At 40.0% G+C, this 20,757-nt stretch overlaps 1 protein-coding gene across 4 annotated transcripts in view; it reads left to right on the top strand.

Moving 5' to 3' along the window:
* Positions 1 to 20,757, top strand: part of TMEM161B (transmembrane protein 161B) — a 36,029-nt gene that overhangs the window by 3,057 nt on the left and 12,215 nt on the right. For 3 of the 4 annotated variants that reach the window (XM_075592760.1, XM_075592768.1, XM_075592776.1), the window contains exons 2-6: positions 11,946 to 12,049; positions 17,956 to 18,039; positions 18,980 to 19,077; positions 19,214 to 19,370; positions 19,912 to 20,063. In XM_075592760.1, coding sequence (XP_075448875.1) covers positions 11,946 to 12,049; positions 17,956 to 18,039; positions 18,980 to 19,077; positions 19,214 to 19,370; positions 19,912 to 20,063 — 595 coding nt within the window. Of the gene's footprint in view, positions 1 to 4,037; positions 4,626 to 11,945; positions 12,050 to 17,955; positions 18,040 to 18,979; positions 19,078 to 19,213; positions 19,371 to 19,911; positions 20,064 to 20,757 lie in introns of those variants that run through there. The other variant, XM_075592785.1, reaches the window with a different exon arrangement.

The following is a 20,757-nucleotide window of genomic DNA, read 5'->3' as shown; positions in this document are numbered from 1 at the left end:
ATGAATATACAGGAATATTTACAGTTGAGTATATATATATATATATATATATATATATATATATATATATATATATATATATTCAAAATCCAGCTGATACCAGTTCATAGAAATTGATGATTGTAAAATGCTTTCCATAAAACTTGAGTCAGAAGTTCCAAAAGTCTCAGTATCATATACAGTAGCTAAACGCATTGGCGTGTATAAATATGATGGTGATTCAATTGAACACTGAAATCTGCAACTGTCCAACCTTTGGCGTTGTTGTTACTGACTTATAAAATAGTATATCTATTGGGCTAATTTATTCAATGCTCACCACCATTAACTGATAGGGTAATTATTTATTCCAAATTAATCAGGCAATTCGACCAAAACTTGAAATTATAAGCAGCAGTTGAGCTGCTCTTCAAAATAACACAATACCTCATCAGCTACGTGGTATCTTAGACTTGAAAGATACGGATACACACACGCTGGTCTTTGCGGTGATGCACCATATCTCTCTTTCAGCATAAGAAGGGAATTCGTTAATACCGGGAATTCCTTAATTTGTTTGCTTCATAGGCTGAATTTGTTCACTGCATCCTCACAACTACGATGAATCACTGACCAGCATTTAATAATTAGTCAAATAGATATAGTATCTGACAATTGGATTAAATAGTTGCAGTTTGTCTCTGTGTTGAATTGGGTCTCCATCACGTTTATACACATTAATGCGTTTAGCTATATGATGCTGAGCGTTTTACGATTTATCAACAATCTCTATGAACTGATTTGAGCTGGATTTTGCAGATGTGATTTTGGTGGGCTTTTCTTAGTTATTGGGGTTATAATAAAGAGGTTTTAGGATGTATTAAGTATGAGTATTGTTTCCATATAGTGACCTGTGTATGTGTATTTTATCTTTTTTGTACTCGTAATTGTAATTAATTATGTTCTTATTTGAATAGGTAAAAAAATATATATCTTGATGCTGTGGAATATTTCTGAGATTACATCTCTCTCCTGTGTTTTGTTTTTGTTCTATCAATTTACATAGGTAGAAGCAACAACTTTATTGATGGTGTGGAGATTAGTCCTTTAAAAAAAAATTTTTTTTTACCTTGAGCAGTTATTTTTTTTTCTTCTCTTTGTTTTCCCTCTGTATATTATTATTTTTTTTTAAATATAAATTCTCGCCCTATCTCTGTAGTATGGACGCTTGGATCAGAGGATAAGGAAATAATAACACATTCTCCACTTTAGCACAACGTTTTACTTTTAGAGCCGCTTTATTCACTACATGCTCCAATACGGTTCCCTCTAGTCCGTGCACCATTCTTAAAGTGGCAAAACATGTGAAATCTTGCGGGTTCTTTTCGTTTTGTTTTCTTTAATAAATCAGTTCCGTAGTATTAAATAATAGTGACTGGGGTTTCCCCCCCCCCCCCCAACTCTTAATGAGGTTTAAAGCATCTGATTTCTATAGCAGGTTTTAGCCCACCTTCCAAGCAGTGCAAGATCTTTGCAACACTTTTCTGTTATATGTTGTCAATTTAAGCTGCAAACTGTAACAATTGTCAATGTTACCTTAGTAATATCAGGATATGTTGTAGCTGCTGAGTTAGGCTGCGTCCATAGGACAAGCAGCGCTGAACCGCGCTTTGCCCGGCATCCTCAATGAGAATGTCTTGAGGGGGGGCTCACGCGAGCGTCCGCAAGCGTGCTCAGGAGTTGGATTTTTCAGCTGACAGCCAAAGCTGTTTTTCAGCGCGCTGTCGGCTGAAAACATCTAATCAGCGCGAAGCAGCGTCAACGTGACGTTGACGTCGGTGCGTCGCAGGCTATTGGCCCAGCGACGTCACTGCCCCGCCGCCTCCCGATCGCGGACGCTGGCTCGCCTGCATGTGCATGAAATCGCTCATGCTTGATCAGGTGAGCATCAGCGTCCGTGCGGCTCAGCGCTGTTCCACCTTCTATGGACGCAGCCTTAGGCCTGGGACATAGTGGTGTGAGCAAGGCTGAGCCGCGCTCGCACTCGGCACTGAGCCCCTGCAGCCGCAATGAGAGCGGCTTTAGCAGGGGCTCGCGCACGCGTCCGCACGCTTGGGGAAGCGTGTGTCTCAAGAAGTTTTCAAATTTGGCGCTCGCGGGAGCGCAGGGCCGGTTACGTGAGCGGTTCGCCCAATGAGGGCGAACCAGCTCCGTGACGTCACTGGCCCGCCCCCGACACGCCCATGGACGGCGCGCTGTGTAAGGCCAGGGAAAGCACCGCTTTCCCTGAGCCTCAGCGCGCCTCCGCACTGATTAAATCACTATGTCCCAGGCCTTACACTGACTGAAGGGTTGATTAAAACTAAAAATCGGCTATTTTGTTAGTCACACGATCAGGATTTATAACATGAGCACCAAACTATTGTCAGCTTAGGTAAGCATGTAGAGTTTTATATTGTCACTTGCTTTATATAATTAAAATAAGAAAAGATAAAAAGGGGAATGTAGCTTTAAATGCACTTGTATATACGTATACTATACCTATTTAATTTGGACAGCTCTTATTTTCAAACATGTTAAGGCTCAATCTTATAAAGGGCAGATATGCCTTCAGCATGTTACACATACTGTCATTAGTTCATTTTGCCCCTACTTGAGAATGCAATATTCACATAACGGGAAAAGACAAGAAAATCATAACTATATTAACCTGGCATGACCCAAGTCTAGATGGTCTCTCTAGATTAAGCTTGTGTTCCTGCAGCCTGAGGTCAGTTGCATACTGTAGCTTGTGCCTCTGTTCGCCAGTGATCCATGTAGAAAATCTTGCCCGGTTACTTTTTGCCTCTTTGCTGTCAGTGATTTGATACCTTCATTGATATTGTGTGTTTTCAGGTTGGGCCTTTGGATTTAAATATGCAAAGCTATTAAACATCTCAAATGTATTCTTCAATTGAAGTTTCTTCACTTTATTGAATCTCCATCGTACTGTATGTTGCCAAGTTTGACTATTCTTTGAAGCATATATGTCTAATATAGCAAACTGTATAGGATTTGCAATACAATTAAAGCACTTGTATGTGGCATCATTTTTATCATTTGTAAAGTTTGCCTAAAGCACCAGTTCTCCCTACCAAACTCCCTCGTTTTTTTAAAATTATATATATATTTGTTATTTATTTATTTTTTCAATTTGGGAACCAGGAGATATCTCCTGAACCGCATTAATTTTAGCTCCAGAGAGATATACCGGTAAAGGTGCTGCTGGTATTTAAATCTCCCACGTTCTGCTGGTCAATGGGGAGCTGCCATGAATGACGTTGCATCTTCCTGTTGTGCGAGAAAAGATGGGTGTAACCGGGCGCTCATAAGTAAAGTTGGGTTTTCAGTCATAAATGTGCTTTAAATTGAATTGAATGTGATATAACCCAGTATTATTAGTGCAATTTAATGTGCAAATAATTAAAATGAAATTAATATACTGTAGAAAATATTAAAAAAACTATATTGTTTATTACAACCTTCACCCCAATATAGTGAAAAAGGGATGAAAGGTATAATTGCAGCAGCTCAAAAAACCCTTGTCGACCATACTCTGGTCCCGAAATAGAGTAGTTGTCTAAATGTGGGGAGCGCTTGCAGATCTCGTAAATATGAAAGATAAAAAATACAAATAATAGTGTAGCCAGTAGAAAGGGAAAAAAAATGTATAATAAAAAGTGTATTAGTCCCACTCACATTCTGATGGTAATATAAGCAAATCAGAGATACATCTCTCTCTCTCTCTGAGATCCACCTCTGCGTTGTATGTCTTGAGTATCGTATGCTTTCTGATTCCAATGTTACTCTGAAGATAAGAGAGAGACTCACAATAGTGTAGTGTCTCAATCGATATATATTGCATAAACACAGAAATTACAAATTGCATTCACATTTTCAATATGTGAAAAATTTATTTAAGAGGACGTGACGATCGCTAACACTTTGCCGTTCTCTCTCCATCTCCGTCTTTCCCTTCCACAAGCGTCACTTCCTGTGACGTCAGCTGTCCTGGCGGATGAGGCATCTTATGGTCACTCGGCTGCCAGAAAGTTGATCTCAGATCCTCCAGAGACACGGTACAACGCGTTTCTCTGAGGCTTTCTCAATAATCAAGCCTCGCCGAACTGCGGGCAGAGAACGGCACAGTGTCAGCGATCTTCGAGTCCTCCCAAATTAATTTTTCACATATTGAAAATGTGAGTGCAAATTGTAATTTCTGTGTTTATGCAATATATATCGATTGAGACACACTACACTATTGTGAGTCTCTCTCTTACCTTCAGAGTAACACTGGACCCACAAGACATACAACGCAGAAGTGGATTGGCCACAGTGCTCCTATCAGAGAGAGATGTATCTCTGATTTGCTTATATTACCATCAGAATTTGTGAGTGGGACTAATACACTTTTTATTATACTTTTTTTTTCCCCTCTATCTACTGGCTACACTATTATTCATATTTTTTATCTTTCATATTCACAACGAGATCTGCAAGCGCTCCCCACATTTGGACAACTGCATCTTCCTGTTGTCTCAGGTGACGCAGGAGATTTGAGCTGCTATTTTTGTAGCCTCTAAAAGAGGCATTATCTACTTTTACTGGTGAGTATCTCAAGAACCAGAGTTTTCCCAGAATTTAAAATACTGTACCTTCAGGGTTCCCATCCTGTTTACCAACAAAAAACAAAACCAGGGGAATTGCTGCATCAAAAATGTTGTCAGACTTCATCTTTTTTAGAATTTGGTCTCAACAAGTAAATGTATATGTAGACTATATATAAATTGTCATTCGATCAATTTTATAAAAGAATTACGAATCTGTGGGGGTGTTTTACTCGCGTCTCCCAGCCACAAAACGGGGACAAAAGCAGCACAAATTAATTGCAACAGAATTGTCTAAAGGGAAGCAAAATCCCATTTATTTTCATTTTCCTTGATAACTGTAGTGCTGTTTTTTGCACTGGTTTTGCAGCTAGCAGACACTTAGTAAATAACCCCCCTTTTTGTTTCTTTGACTTGGATCAGCCATCGTTTAATTTGGAATGTCATTTATAAAACCAGAACTTTCAGAGAGACTGAAGTTCATTGAGATGGATCACTTATGTATTGCTAGCAAGTGTTTCTTGTGGACCAGCACAAATCTACCCACTGTCATGTGCAGCACCAGGTGAACAAATGGATATATGTGCTAATGTAATGAAGCGCATCTATATGCTAATTATTATGCATGGAGCACCCATCAAATTAGTTATTTGCTTGTGTTATTTATGAAGTTTTTTGAAAGGATTGCAAATATCTGAAAATGGTGAAAGCAAATGTTTCTTTTTGTTTATTGCATATGTTTTTTTGGTATGTCTTGGGTCTGCAGAATATTTTGGTGCGTTCATATGACTGCGAAGTAGCACAGTTTACGTTACAGCTCCGTGTAGAGCAGGGGTGCTCAACTCCAGAGCTCAAGACCATCCCGCACTCCCCCCCAAAAAACAGGTTTTCAGGATATCCCTGCTTCAACACAGGTGACGCAGTCTGCGGCTGATCCGCTGATTGAGCCACCTGTGCTGAAGCTGGGGTATGCTTAAAACCTGGCCTTTTGTGGGGGTCTTGAGGACTGGAGTTGAGCACCCTGGTGTATGGCAGATAACTAATTGATGCTCTTGGTTTCAACTATATGATTTATTGGTGGCAACAAATCGGTGCTGCTCTTTAATACAATACCGATAAAATCTTGTGTAGTAGGTTACACAAACTGACCATTCGTACGTACCTCTGCAGTAATATCAATATTCAATATAATAACTTTTTGTTTTTTCCCAGGCCTTCGATATACGTTAATTTAGAAGGTTGTCTGTCGCTCATTCCAGTCACAAAACTATCACTTGCAGAAATATAACAAATTTTTTTCTGACCTTGTCAAAGTTTAAGGATAATGTGATTTAAAACCTGTGAAGCATAAAAGAATTGTATCTGAATGTGGTGTTTACTATTGGATTTCACCTTGCTGCTAATCATTTTTTTAACAGATTGCACAGTAAAGTTAAATAAGTGCTTTGTACTTGTACATTGATTTGCACTATCATGCCTCTCACCAAACTCAGCACTTATCTAGATGTTGCCATTGTCAAACCACCTAAAATCCCCATTAACCTTTGCTTCTTGCACACTATCGCAGGGGTGCGCAAACTTCTTTGGCTGCGTGTGTCCCCCCGCCTGCTGTCCTCCTTTGTTGAGGGCCCCCCCTTACCTCGTGCGGCGTCAGAGCCGCGGCGTAATTTGACTGCACGTTACCATGGCAGCCGTGGCGTCACAGGACCACTTGACGCCACGTTGCCATGGTCGCGTCCTGAAGCCGGCTGAATCTCGGTAAGTAAAGGTTGCAGAGAGTCGAGGGACCTTGCGCGGTCCCCCGACATTTAATTTAAATGCCTTGGGGAAGAGCGCGGGACCTCAGCAACTGCCTGCGCCTTCCCAAAAAAATCTTGCGCGCCCCCAGTTTGCGCACCGCTGCTCTATCGTATACAGCAAGGCCCCGCTTTTCGGCGATACGCCGGTACCGAGAAAGGGGCCGCCATGTCTGCGCATGCACAGAACGAGCCAGTCCAAGGTCGCGCATGTGCAGAACGGGTCGGTCCAAGGTCGTGCATGCGTAGAATGGGGGGGGGGGGGGGTTGCCGAGGTTGCACATTCGTAGAAGGGCGAATTGACGATCTGCGCATGCACACACACCGAAAATCGCTTGTTCCACTTCCCGGCGATTTTCGCTTTGTGGCGGGCTCTTAGAACGGAACCCGCCGCATGCCCGGGGCTCTCCTGTATAATGAACCAAATGACCATGATTTTAGTAGAAAGAATTTGGCCAAGCTACAATTATTGCAACCATTACGTAACAAACTGTAGAACATGTAATGTGCAGAGAATGAATGAGGAGGCAGGAATGTAATCAAAGGGTAGATTCATAGGTTAACACAGCCTTGATTTGTATTATTCGTTTTGCATTTCTTTGGTGCAATCTGTGTTCTCTATTCCTCGTACTCAAGCTTTTAGTTTGCCATTGTCCTGACGGAAGGTGAATTGAATCACAGCTGAAGGTTTAGCCTATTTCCAAAAGCCCGAACGTATTACATTAAATATATATAACATACGGCTTCTGAACAGCTCGCAGTGCTAGTCGAATTTAAATTGCCCAATGGAAATTATTTTACATCTAAACTCGTACTTCACAGTGCCAGCAATTTCTAAAAGAAACTATTTTGAATTATATCTGTGGACGTGGACTCTCGGGCTGCGTCCATGGTATGGGTGACCGCAAGGACGCTTCCGCACGCTGATCAATCAGACTGCCTAAAGGCAGTGATCGCGTCTATATGGCGCACGTTGCGCAATAAATCAGTTAAAGCTGATTTCTTGGCGCGACGGGCCAGTCACGTGAGCGGTTTGCCCAATGAGGGGTTCTTCACAGCTTCTTCATATATGTTGTGCGATGTGTCTTTGTGTGTTTTTTTTTTTTTTTTTTTTTAAATATACCTTAAAAAGAACACCTTTTTGATGCATCTAGTTTGTTAAATTTAAGCTGCCAACTCCATTATTACTTGACAAATTGAAGAATAAAGTACGGTCACACAATTTGACAGTACGCTACTTCTATAATGCAGATTGTAATGGATAGTTCCTTACATGAAAGAAGTTGGGAATATGTTTCTTTAGGTGAAAACTCGGATTTACTCGTCCATCTTCATTAGTTCATTTTGGTCCATATATATCCTGGTAGAGAGAAAGGAGAGAGTCCCTATTATGTGGCACTAAAGAGAATGCACCCTAATTAAAACTTAAATTTTATTATAAACTGATTAAAATAAACTGTTTGGAAAAACCACATACATAGAACAAACGAAAAATAATTAAAAGACGGGGAGGTGTGGTAGGGTGTTTAATGGGGATATTATATATATTCCCTCTTAATTAAACCTTAGTAAACCCTAAGCCTGGGTGGTCTCTGGCAATGTATCTCAAAAACCCCTTGTAACAGTGGGGTATGTACAGTGAGATGCAGACCTGTCTGTTAGGTGGAGAGCAAGGTTGCACTTGATGCTGGCTGATATGAAGCAGCAATAGGCACCTTGGATACTCAGAACTGCATATACTCTGTTCATAACAATATATAGATGCCAAATGTGAGGAAACCCCTTGTAGCAATGGGGTATAGGCAGTTGGATGCAGGCCTGTATGTGAGATGCTAAGCAGAGCTGTGCTTAGCAATGACCGAAAATTAAACAACCATTTGCACCTCAGATAATATAAAGCTGCACACAAACTGTACATATATAGTGTAGAGATAAATGAGAGACTGACCCTAGCGTCTGAGTGCTTTTGCTGCCCACGGACGCAGTCTACGAAGTACTCAGACAAAGTATAGCCCACACCTCACCGATGAAGCCAGTTACGGTGAAACGTACGTAGGGTATGTCTGACGTCACCGTCACGTGACGTCGGCTCATCGGTGAGGTGTGGGCTATACTTTGTCTGAGTGCTTCGTAGACTGCGTCCGTGGGCAGCAAAAGCACTCAGACGCTAGGGTCAGTCTCTCATTTATCTCTACACTATATATGTACAGTTTGTGTGCAGCTTTATATTATCTGAGGTGCAAATGGTTGTTTAATTTTCGGTCATTGCTAAGCACAGCTCTGCTTAGCATCTCACATACAGGCCTGCATCCAACTGCCTATACCCCATTGCTACAAGGGGTTTCCTCACATTTGGCATCTATATATTGTTATGAACAGAGTATATGCAGTTCTGAGTATCCAAGGTGCCTATTGCTGCTTCATATCAGCCAGCATCAAGTGCAACCTTGCTCTCCACCTAACAGACAGGTCTGCATCTCACTGTACATACCCCACTGTTACAAGGGGTTTTTGAGATACATTGCCAGAGACCACCCAGGCTTAGGGTTTACTAAGGTTTAATTAAGAGGAAATATATATATATGTAATATCCCCATTAAACACCCTATCACACCTCCCCGTCTTTTAATTATTTTTCGTTTGTTCTATGTATGTGGTTTTTCCAAACAGTTTATTTTAATCAGTTTATAATAAAATTTAAGTTTTAATTAGGGTGCATTCTCTTTAGTGCCACATAATAGGGACTCTCTCCTTTCTCTCTACCTGTCAATACCTCATTCCCTGTGAGCACCACCCTTATCCACTGTTTGGCGTTTCCTTCCCTCCCTGTGCTTGAGCAGAGTTAACTCTGCTGCATTCATTTGCTTGCAGATTCCCCTGTCTACCATATATATCCTGTGAAGAAACGTGTATACCAAAGCAATAACCTTTGCCGCTCAACCTAGTACAATCAATCATATAATTGCGAAGATACTTGGTTTAGGGTGAAAGTAGGAAACATTGAGCATTTTTACCATAAAACTCAAGACGGTCCAAAAAGATCTTACAATATGCACTCGCTGTGGATTTATCAATAATGACCTTATGAGTCCTTGAGATATATCTTGATCACTAATAGTGATAGAATGAACTAACTCGTATACAACCTCCTATGCAGTTCATGTAAGAATCGCGACAAAAAATTACGTTTTATATTAAAAAATGCATGTGATTATATACAGTGAATGATTAAAAAACCCTCCATGATGGGGTTGGACAGCTATAGCTAAGTGTGATAGTAACCTGATAAGCGTACAAAGAAACACTTGTAGGTAATGGTCACAAGATAGGTTTGTTGGATAAACTGCAGACTCTGCTGATGAAATGGATAGGAATATCAATACCCTAACAGGATCCCATTTGTCCCCATATCAGGGGGATGAAGCGTGCGCGTCACACGAAGCGGCGTCTGGGAATTTTTTGATGTCACTACTTTGAAGTCCAGGGCAGCAATAACGCTGATTTAAATACACACAATTTGGTCATCTAATTATCACAGGTGTTGTGATTATGTTGGACAAATGGGGTCTGGGATTCTGTTAGGGTATTGATATTCCTATCCATTTCATCAGCAGAGTCTGCACTTTATCCTACAAACCTATCTTGTGACCATTACCTATAAGTGTTGATTTGTACGCTTAGGTTACTATCACACTTGGCTATAGCTGTCCAACCCCATCATGGAGGATTTTTAAATCATTCACAGTATATAATCGCATGCATTTTTAATATGGATGTTTTAATGAAACGTTGATTGTGTCGCGATTCCTACATAAACTGCCTAGGAAGTTGTGTATGAGTTAGTTGATTCTATCACTATTCGTGATCGAGATATTATATCTCTTGGACTCATAAGGTCATTATTGATCCACAGCGAGTGCATATTGTAAGATCTTTTTGGACCCTCTTATTGCTGTGTTATTTATTTATTTTTAATGAAGAAACTTGTAACCGTAACAAGACCATCCCCATTCATACAAAATATTTAGATTTTATGAGAGACTGGCATTGCTTATTGTGTAATCTGTGCGTCACTATCTTAGGCCTCGGCCATGCTCCCTGCTGGCGTGCTGAGGCACAGGGAAAGCGGGTGCTTTCCCTGGCCTTGCGGTTGCTTACGCACGCGCCGTCAGGGGGCGGGCGCGTCACTGGCCGGGGGCGGGCCAGTGACCGGCCTGTAGCGCCGGCAAGCGGGGGAATTTTAAATTCCCCTAAGACCTGCGCGTGCGGAAGCGCAGGTGAGCCCCTACTAAAGCTGCTCTAATTGCGGCTGTAGGGGCTCAGTGCTGAGCGGGAGCGCGTCTCAGCACGCTTCCGCCAGCAAGCACTAAACATGGCCGAGGCCTTACTCTATGAAAGCAGGATAGCTTGGCAATCGGTCGCATATGTGGATCTACCATCTTTCCTTCTTTGAACCTTTATTTTCGAAAAGCTTAGAACGTTTAATCCAGAAAGTACCAGGCTAAAATATGAGCGGTTAGATGAGCTGAATCTGTTACATTTTCATCTTCTGTCCTGTAACAGGAATGATCAAAGTTGGGAACAAATTAACCAAGCGACGTATAAAGCACTGTGTGTTGTAGACCCAGACTCTGCATTTACTAATTTTGATTTTGTTGGCGTTAGACCCATAATGCTGCTTTAACATTGTTACAGCTTGATGTGAGAACGTTGGTAGCCACCGGTATTACTCAGCACAGAAACTAAAGTCTGAAATCAATAATTGCCAACTGCGAACTTGGAGAAAAATAATGTTGCATATGCACAAAATGCAGCAAACCTGTCTTCCTCCCCCAAAAGCCTGCGAGTTTAACTCCTGTAATGTTAGTATCTTGCCCCCTGAGCAGGTCCCATGTTTATCGCTAGCTGCTAAGGTTAGACATAATTTTCGCCTGGACACTTCATAAAATGCTAATATCTCTTGTTGAGCTAGTCTAGGGGTGGTCAACTCCGTCCTCAAGGACCACCAACAGGTCAAGTTTTAAGGCTATCCCTGCTTCAGCACAGGTGGCTCAGTCAACGACCGAGCCACTTGTTTTGTCACATGTGCTGAAGCAAGGGTATCCTTAAAACCTGACCTGTTGGTGGTCCTTGAGGACGGAGTTGACCACTCCTGAGCCAGTCCAAAAACAATAGTCTATATGTTTTTAAGTTTTTTTTTTTTTTTTTTTTTTTCCGATAACTGTCAAATTTATGCTTTGTTTTTTTTTTTAAATACAATATTTGGTCACCCACACTAGCATTAGGGTTATTGGCTGTGTGGTCTGCATGGGAGCATGTACCACAAAATACACCGTTGTTGCAGTCACAATCTTACAAATCTGCAAACTCTCAATGGCTGTTTAATCCCTTTAGGAGTTAAACATGAAGTTGTGTGTGTCCTTATTTCTTGGATAATGCTATTTTAATTATTGATATATTTTTAAATGTTTGAGTGTCTCGAAACCACCTGCTAATTGTGCGTTGTGCTCTTGTTCCTCTGCAGGGTGTGATAGGAGTGCAGCTGGTTGTTACCATGGTGATGGCCAGTCTCCTGCAGAAGATCATACCTCACTATTCTCTTGCCCGTTGGCTTCTCTGCAATGGCAGGTAATATACAAATCCACTTGTACTGAAAGTCTATTCTATTTTCTAAATCAAACTTTCATGTGTTGAACTGTTTTACTTTGTAGAACTATATACCTGTTAGTCATACCGCGTTTCTCTGATCGCTGTCTTAACCTACCAAGGTCACCCTGGCAGAAAACACCTGCAAACGATCACACTTTAAAATGCTACTTTATGTTTAGAAATAAAGTTGTTTATAGATTTGTTGCCAGGTGTAATTTCTTATAGGCTTATAGGGGCCCAACATTAGAGATCATCATAGCCTATATATAAAAAATAATAGTATACAGAGCCTTTGAAACCTCTATCTCCTTCCATTGCACTGTACAGCTACTGGAACTTGGGACAACTTAAATCTTGTCATAAATATTCAGTAAACATTTTACAGAACTCATTCATGTGGGGAAAAAATGTTTGTGTAACCCCCCCAAAAATAATGGTTCCTAATACTATAACCCATTTTACTTGGCGGGTGGTGCCACTAAATCATTGCAAATTGGCGTGAATTAAGAGCCATATACAAACGTTTTTATTAAAAGTGCAATAAAGTGAACTTTGTAGGATTTATAGTCTGAAAACACAAGCAAAAATAAATACTGAAGCACATCCCTTTAAGATCCTGATGTTTCTTTGGCTTAATGATATCTCTCTCTATCTCTCTCTCTATCTCTCTCTATCTCTCTCTCTATCTCTCTCTCTATCTCTCTCTATCTCTCTCTATCTCTCTGCAATCCATTTATTAGATCTTAATTCTGGTTGACTTGCTGCATAAGACAGGCAGCCCGATCTCTATAATTCATTAACATATTTCATTAAGTTTGTAAGACGAGACTATTTTTACATATTTTGACAAAAGGATGATCTACCAGCTTTGGCGAGGCCAGCCCCAAATGGTTAGGTTTTACACTGACCATTAGAGACGAGTTGTTGTTTTTGGAATCCGACAGCCCGGGATCCGCTCTTCGCTACCAGCATTCTATATTAACCCTTTCATGAGCTGAGTAGAGAAGTTCAAATGTTGACATATGTTTTGCAAATGTTTTCCCCTTAATTTAGTTTTTGCTAAAATGTTGACATTTCACACATGCGTGAAACGGACATTGGGGCCCCATGTCCGGTACCCTTCTCCTTCCCCCGTTGTGCAAATCTCTTCAAATGTGCTTCGTCAATTTATCACAAACAAATTGCACATTTCACCTGGTTCACAAACTTTAGCAAAACTTTTGCACATCTTGAAAGCTTGGCTTTCCCTGCTTCTCTTCCTTGGTTCTGGGAAAGCTACTGTATGACTTTTTCACAGTGTAAAAGCATGGATTGACTAGTCAGGCGTTTGAGGCAATGGGAGGAGGTCACAACCCTCCGAAGCATCGACTTGTCCACTACATAATATGAAGCGTTCTACTTTTTCTGGCAGTGTTTTTTTTGGGAGGGTCCCCTTTTATGCAAAAATAAAAATACCAATGCCCCTTCCTCTAGATTCCCACTTTTTTCACTTACAGTAGATGCTGCTTAAAACTGCATCCGATTCTAATGAATAGTTCATGTATTATTTATGCTTGTGGATTTTAGTCCTCAAACACAACTGTACATCAAATATTCTTATGGTATTAAAGTAGTATTTCTGCTTTTTAAGTTATGTTAATTGTTGAATTGCAAAACATGCGTGTGATAACTTTACTGTATTACTTTCTTTGGTTATTTTTACTTGGAAATCATTACTTTCTGTGTTTATAGGGGCATTTCCTCTTGCCCGTTTTTTGTTGTTTTAATAAATGCAGCAGTTCTATATCTTTTGCGTTTTTGCCATTATCTAAACTGCCGAACGATCGGTTAAGCTCCTGCTTCCCATGGCACGCAATATGGCTGCTTATTTCAAAAGAAGAGGTGTAGCTTCCTAAATAGTTGCTATAGCAACCCAAGGAAGCTTAATACATTAAAAAACATTAAAAAAAGTGCAGTTAATATTATTGAATACTTCACAACTGGTTTATTAAAAACATGTAGGATTTTTAATGAAATGCTGATTTTTAAAGGAGCAGGGAAATGTATAAAGTTGGTGTGATGACTGTAAAGCTGTAGATTAAAGGACTGTTATTGGTAATTATGTAGCATTTATCTATCCTATTGATTCATTATTACCATGTAACAGATGAGATTAGAATAGGATGCTCTGTGGGCCGACACATGGGGTAAAAAAAAAAAAGCTTCCTTTTTTTTTAAATCACAAATTGGTGCAATTGATTTAAGCTTTCCTTCTGTACATCTTGTTAAATGTTCTTGATTTCAGTGGACCTGAAGAAAAGCAAATCAGCTACTTGTGTTTATCTGTTTGATGATAGGTTCAAAATTACTATCCAAGCAACAGACCATTAGATTTCATATATTTTCTTACTGATATTTCAATTTCTTAGAGTCCATAACAGCTGGAATATGGCTCTTCCTTCTAGCTGGGGTAGGACAAGAGTTCTGTCAAAGGTATAAAGGAGGTGCGGCCTCATCCCTGTCAGTAATCATTTAGCTAAGCTCCTAAAAAGAAGCACAAATAAGCATAGATAGGAAAGACATTCCAAATAATAATAATAAGGGAGGGAAGTAGGCTGCCATAGAAGACTCGCATAAATTGAAATATCGCTAAGTAATTTGAATATTTTCTTAATTCTCTATGTCAACATCCTCTGTTTATTAAGTAGCTTGGGTGGGTACCTCCATTGTAGCTGAAAGAATTGTGGCTTGTAAAAGCTTCCTCCCAAATATTGCATCAGTTGAAACCTGGAGATCTAGTCTATAAAGTTTCGAGAAGGTATATAATAATGACCATGTTGCTGGCTTACAAATGTCTTGTGTAGAGGCCTGAGCCTTTTCTGCCCAAGCAGTTGCCATAGCTCTTGTTGAATGAGCTCTAAAGGTATGAGGTGCAACTTTGCCTACAAAACGATAAGCTTTCTGATGGCAGCTGTGATCCACCTTGAAATGGATGCGGCAGAGGCCGCTTGCCCTTTTTTAGGGCCCTGGAAGAGGACAAACAGTCTTGAAGTTTTTATGACCTCGGCTGAACTTCTGGATATATATTTTCAGAGCTCCAACTACACCAAGGTTATGTAATAGTTTCTCCTTCTCGTTAGAACACAGAGGGTAAAAGGAAGGAACCACGGTATCATGATTCATTGCGAACTCTGATACCACTTTAGCACGGAAGTGAGGGACCATCCTCATCACAATTTTATCTTGATTAACTTGGAAATATGATTCTTTGCATGATGAGCCCTGCGTCAACTTTAGGAGGGTGACTCCATGTTTTGCAGTCTTCCCCCGGGAACGGGTACATTTTATCAAAGCGTCTCATCGGCAAGCCACATCTTTCCATAATTTTCCATTCAGAGCTGATGATATTTTGAATAGCTCAAGAACTGGAAATAATGTGATTATTTTCCTGGGACTCAGGAGTGTTTGATCAAAGACCCCAAGTTGTTCCGTATGATCTTCAATATTTAATATATTGCACATATTTTTTATTAACTTTTTTCATTGGAATCTATTTTAAATGATCCCCGATCTTCCTGTACTTCCATGTCGTCAGAGGAGGAGGATCCCTCGTGTCTCAGATAGGGTTGGTTGATCCTGGGAGTTAAAAATACTGTCGCTTTCAAAATCCACTAATTCTTGAGATTTGGTACGCTTGAGATTAGGCTGGGATCCTATCTTCTCATATGAGAGGATTATATCCAGTCAACAAATTCACACAGAGGAAGGAGCATCTTCCTCTGTAATTCTTCTAATGCACACAGTCTATTAGTATATGGGGAAGCTGTCAATCCACACAGCGAAACACGTACAGTGGGGCTCATCGCGGGATCCAGAGAGAGGAGAGAGAACCCGCTGTCGGCGGAGACGTGCGGGCAAATCAGCGCGACCGGAAGTGACGACGGACGCAGAGAGGATCAGAAGAGTGTGGGATACAGTAGCGGTGAGATCACGACTGACTGCCTATTGCCTTTTGATCACTAAGTGTAAGCCTCCATTTGTGAATATATGTTTTAAAAATATATTTTCTAAGTTGATCTGCACAATGGCTCTATTCTTCTGTCTTTGAGATTCAAGGGACTACATGCATCACACCATCCAGAGACGACTTTGCCACTGTTTGGATCTTTGCCTATAAATCCTGCTCAATTTTGAGTAGGAAATGTATAGCCCCTTAATTTGCACTTTTTATTTTGTTGCATTATTGCACTATGTGATTTTTTTTTCTTTATTACATGGCATTCATCACTGCTCCCCTGTTTGGATTGTAACTTTACCTTGCAAGGTAGCACAATACCTGGACTTCACATCTGCTTTCTTGGGCTTAGTGGCCAGTGATTCCAGCTGTGGCTGCTCGGATATCTGATCCACCTAATGGGTTGTAGGAACAGACATTCTGATTGAGTGCATGCCAAATAGCTGCTTAGCAGACGTACCAGGCAAACTGTTGTTTTTAGCTTTTAGCAGATCCAAGCAAAACCACACTGGTAGCAGTAAACTGAGGTAGGAGTAAACTGCTTGGAAGAGCTGTTGAGTTCCAGAGGCAGATATTGTATTGTTCAATTTGCTGGGTCAGTGTCTTGTGCAAAGCACTTGAGCTGAAACAAACCTTTTACATACCCAGGTTATCCTGCCTCCGTTCTTTGCCCACTAACCAAGTAACCGGAAGTGATGTCATTGGTCCTCCAGGGACTGCAAGTGGCTTCTACCGTCCTCCCAGAGACCGAAAGTGACATCATTGGTCCTTCGAAGGACCAGAAATGCTCTCTGATCCTCCCTGGCACAAGAACGGACATGAATAGTCCTTCAGGATCTTTTCTCTTTGGGATGCTGGATCCACTACTGTTGAGCAGCCCAGTACCAGACTCCTTATCCTGAAACACATTGACTCCTCATGGAGTGCTTACAGGCAGCCAGTTTTTTGTAGAGCAGGCACCCAAGCAACAATGCCATCCAAAGATAATCCATCTTTCTAAAACCTAAAGAATAGGAACAAAAGTGAAAAATGTTGTTGGGAAGAAAGAACACATCCTTGCCGCAGCTAAGGTAGAGCCAGAATAACTGACCATGGTTGAGGATACACCTCCTTTTATACCTGCGGCAGAACTCTCTTCCTACCCCAGCCTGTAGGAGGAGCTATATCCCAGCTGTTATGGCTGCCATAGAGGATGATGAAGCAATCTTTAGTTTTAAGGACTAACAAAAGATATTATTCCCAAGGTATTAACTAAAGATGGTTCCATTTAGGTTAAACTTTTTGGCTGCCCTTATTATGTTCCCTGTATGTCATGAGGACTGGCATGCCAGGGGTGCTTATGATGTACAGGGGATGTTATGCTATTTTGCCTGTATTTTAGGGGCCCCTCCTTTTTTTTATTCGTGTCACTGGGTTATGATTGGGATCACTTGATTGCTACCCCCCACGTGGTCATGATCCCATGGGACTGTCTTGTGGTTGTGAAAGGGGAAGAAATATTTTAAAATGGTGTATATAAAAAAAATAGTTTAGAGGTGTAATTTTGCTACTTTAACCTAGTGAACATTGCAGTGTCCTTAGTTCTCCTAGGAGGGACTTATCATTTAACGCAGCACAAATTCTAGTAATTGTATTAGTATTTTCGTAGTGCACTTTTGCATGTTGTGATTACTTAAAAATGAACCAACACAGTTTTTCATAGATGTAATAATGTTAACAAATAATTGGCGTTGCCTTCATAAGTTCGACAATGGAGCTGCCTTTTTACAAGTCTGTTTTTGGAATTGGTTTTTATTTTGGGGACTGTCTTTTCCCATTATTTAACACTTGGGTCGTTCTGTGTACTAATAATGTATTTTTACTTTACTTAATGAAATGTCTCTCTTTGCAGTTTATATTGGTATCAGCATCCAACAGAAGCCGAATTACGAATACTGGCAGGGAAACAACTAAAAGGAAAAAACAAAAAAGATCGGTAATATTTTGGCCTCACTGTAAATTTGCCAACAGAAATTCAGCCTGTAAAAATGATGATGATGTGTGGCACACACGCAATTTCCTAGCCCTGCTTAATCCATATGGAAATAATAGATTCCAATTAAGCCCAGGCAGCAGGCTGCTGATGCATGGCCCAAAATCTATATGGTTTAGATTCTCAGCACATTGTGTTTACCAGGGGGGCAGCAGGCTGCTGAGGTGGTGCTTGCAGTTGTTTACGTGACTTATGAAAACGTGGTTATATTGCAGGCATGATTGCTTTATAGGTGTGGTATGTTTATTGGTAATCGGACCACTACTAAACCTCATCACAACTACATATTAACATTTCAGGGAGGTTTCGTATATGCGTATCAGCTGCGAGACACGAACAAATCTCGTGCGGTTTTCTGCATCATTTTTTACAAAAGAAAATGTAATCCTATAGAAAGTAATGGCAATATTCCCGTTTGATAGCTTTTTTTTTTAGTTTGCTGTGGATTTGTAATTTGATGTTTTTTTTATCTATATCGCCAGTCCACAAACACCTTGCTTAATATTTATACTGGCTCACTTCTTAAAAAAACTTTAACCATCTAAAATATTGTTAAAAATAAATACATCTTAATTAATTATTTAAAGTCGAAAGTCTGTTCTTGCCCTCTCCTAATCCCAATGGAACACAAAGAATATCAGCATTTGTAATTCTATACTGAATGACTTCAGAAAACTTTGGTAATGTGGCATTCATCAGACTCACTGTTGTACTTGAGTTGAACATATTAAAAATGAAGGAATATCCCTGAGTAAACAGTCGGTCTGTTGTAAAGTGTTCTGTGCAAGGCCGGCATTATAAGGTGGCAAAATATGTTTAATTCTGTTAAAATTATAACAAAAACTGAACTTGAATATTTTCTTACACTTTGTGATTTCTGCAGAAAATATAATGGTCACATTGAGCATAAACCTCTAACCATTCCAAAGGACATTGACCTACACTTGGAAACAAAGTCTGTTACCGAAGTTGACACTTTAGGTAAGGATTACCTTCTGTGTATATTTTTTTGTTTTTAACCCAACATCCTTCAGTGCCAAAGGGGGAAACAGTAGCTCAATATTGAAAATGTATGAGATCTTAATGTAACTTTTGTTGCTACTTTTCATTCTTTCAGCATTGCATTATTTCCCAGAGTATCAGTGGTTGGTAGATTTCACTGTTGCAGCTTCTGTGGTGTACCTGGTAACTGAAGCTTACTACAGTGTAATGATCCCGTCCCAAGAGATGAATATCGGCGTAGTGTGGTGTATGCTTGTTCTGGCTTTTGCAGTGTATCCTTTTCAAGGCAATGTTGTTGTATTTCTAATGTGTTCACCTTTTTGTTGGAGCACACAAGTTCTTACCTTTTTGTGTTTTGAGAACAATTGTTCCTTGAAACCTGGCAAAGTTGGGACAGTGAAGCTTTCCATGCAGACTTCAGACACTTCTCAGAAATGCTCTTTTATCATGAGCTTCTCCACAGTGCCCTTTTTGAAGTGAAGTCCAGTGGTGCCATGGCCTCTGCAGACACGTTCACTTCTGTGTTGGACTCCATTTTTAGGAATCAAACCACATTTTTAAGTTCATTGGGATCAGGGTATAAATGATACGCTCTTTTGTAGAGTATGGTAAAGCAATCTTAAAAAGAAAAAATAATGTTCAAGGCAAACCGTACCTTTTTTAAACCAGGGTTGCAGTGGAGTAAATAAACTATTGTATATAAAGAGAAAATGGTGGTTACCTAGTCTTGCATATGTACTTACATTGGTTTTGTAGATCATCTTGCAAGAAAAAGAACTTTTTATTTTCCTTTAACTATATATTTTTGCACAGCAAGGTGTTGTTCTCATTGACGACACATTACTTCAAGGCTGAAGATGGAGGTGAAAGATCTCTCTGTGTTACTTTTGGATTTTTTTTCTTTGTCAAAGCAATGGCCATACTTATTGTGACTGAAAACTACTTGGAATTTGGTCTTGAAACGGGTAAGAATGAAAAGAAAATATGGCAAAGCTTGTAGTTTGCATAACATCAATGTTTTTTGTCCTTTAAAAGGATAACGAGAGGCGGATTGGTTTATTTGTTTTAAATGTCATTTTGTTTGGAAGTTGTAAAATCCTTGTTTTTTTTTTAAATTTATTTATTTTTGAACTTGGCTTTGCAAATATATATATAAAAAAGAAAATAAGTGGTAATTGTGCTCCCTTTTTTTGAATCGTGCAGATGTTTGATAGTCTATAGAAAGGGTTATTTTTAAATTTCCCATTGAGTTCTGAACTGAAGCATCGGACTATAATATAATTTTAATAGGTTTATTACATTTAAGTAGATATGCAAACTCTGAAGGGCTGTAAACTCGCGATCCCTTTCCCTGGCAGTGTTGCTCACTTCAAACAGCACTCTGTACATCTGGCCACACATCTAGTATTCAAAACAGCACTCTGTACATCTGGCCACACATCTAGTGTTCAAAACAGCACTCTGTACATCTGGCCACACATCTAGTATTCAAAACAGCACTCTGTACATCTGGCCACACATCTAGTGTTCAAAACAGCACTCTGTACATCTGGCCACACATCTAGTATTCAAAACAGCACTCTGTACATCTGGCCACACATCTAGTATTCAAAATAGATTTAAATGCATTTTCTTTGTTCAATATATCAGAACTTTATC

The sequence above is a fragment of the Ascaphus truei genome, chromosome 1, assembly GCF_040206685.1.
Source record: "Ascaphus truei isolate aAscTru1 chromosome 1, aAscTru1.hap1, whole genome shotgun sequence".
NCBI lineage: Eukaryota > Metazoa > Chordata > Amphibia > Anura > Ascaphidae > Ascaphus > Ascaphus truei.
This window is presented reverse-complemented; position numbering and strand designations above follow the sequence as displayed.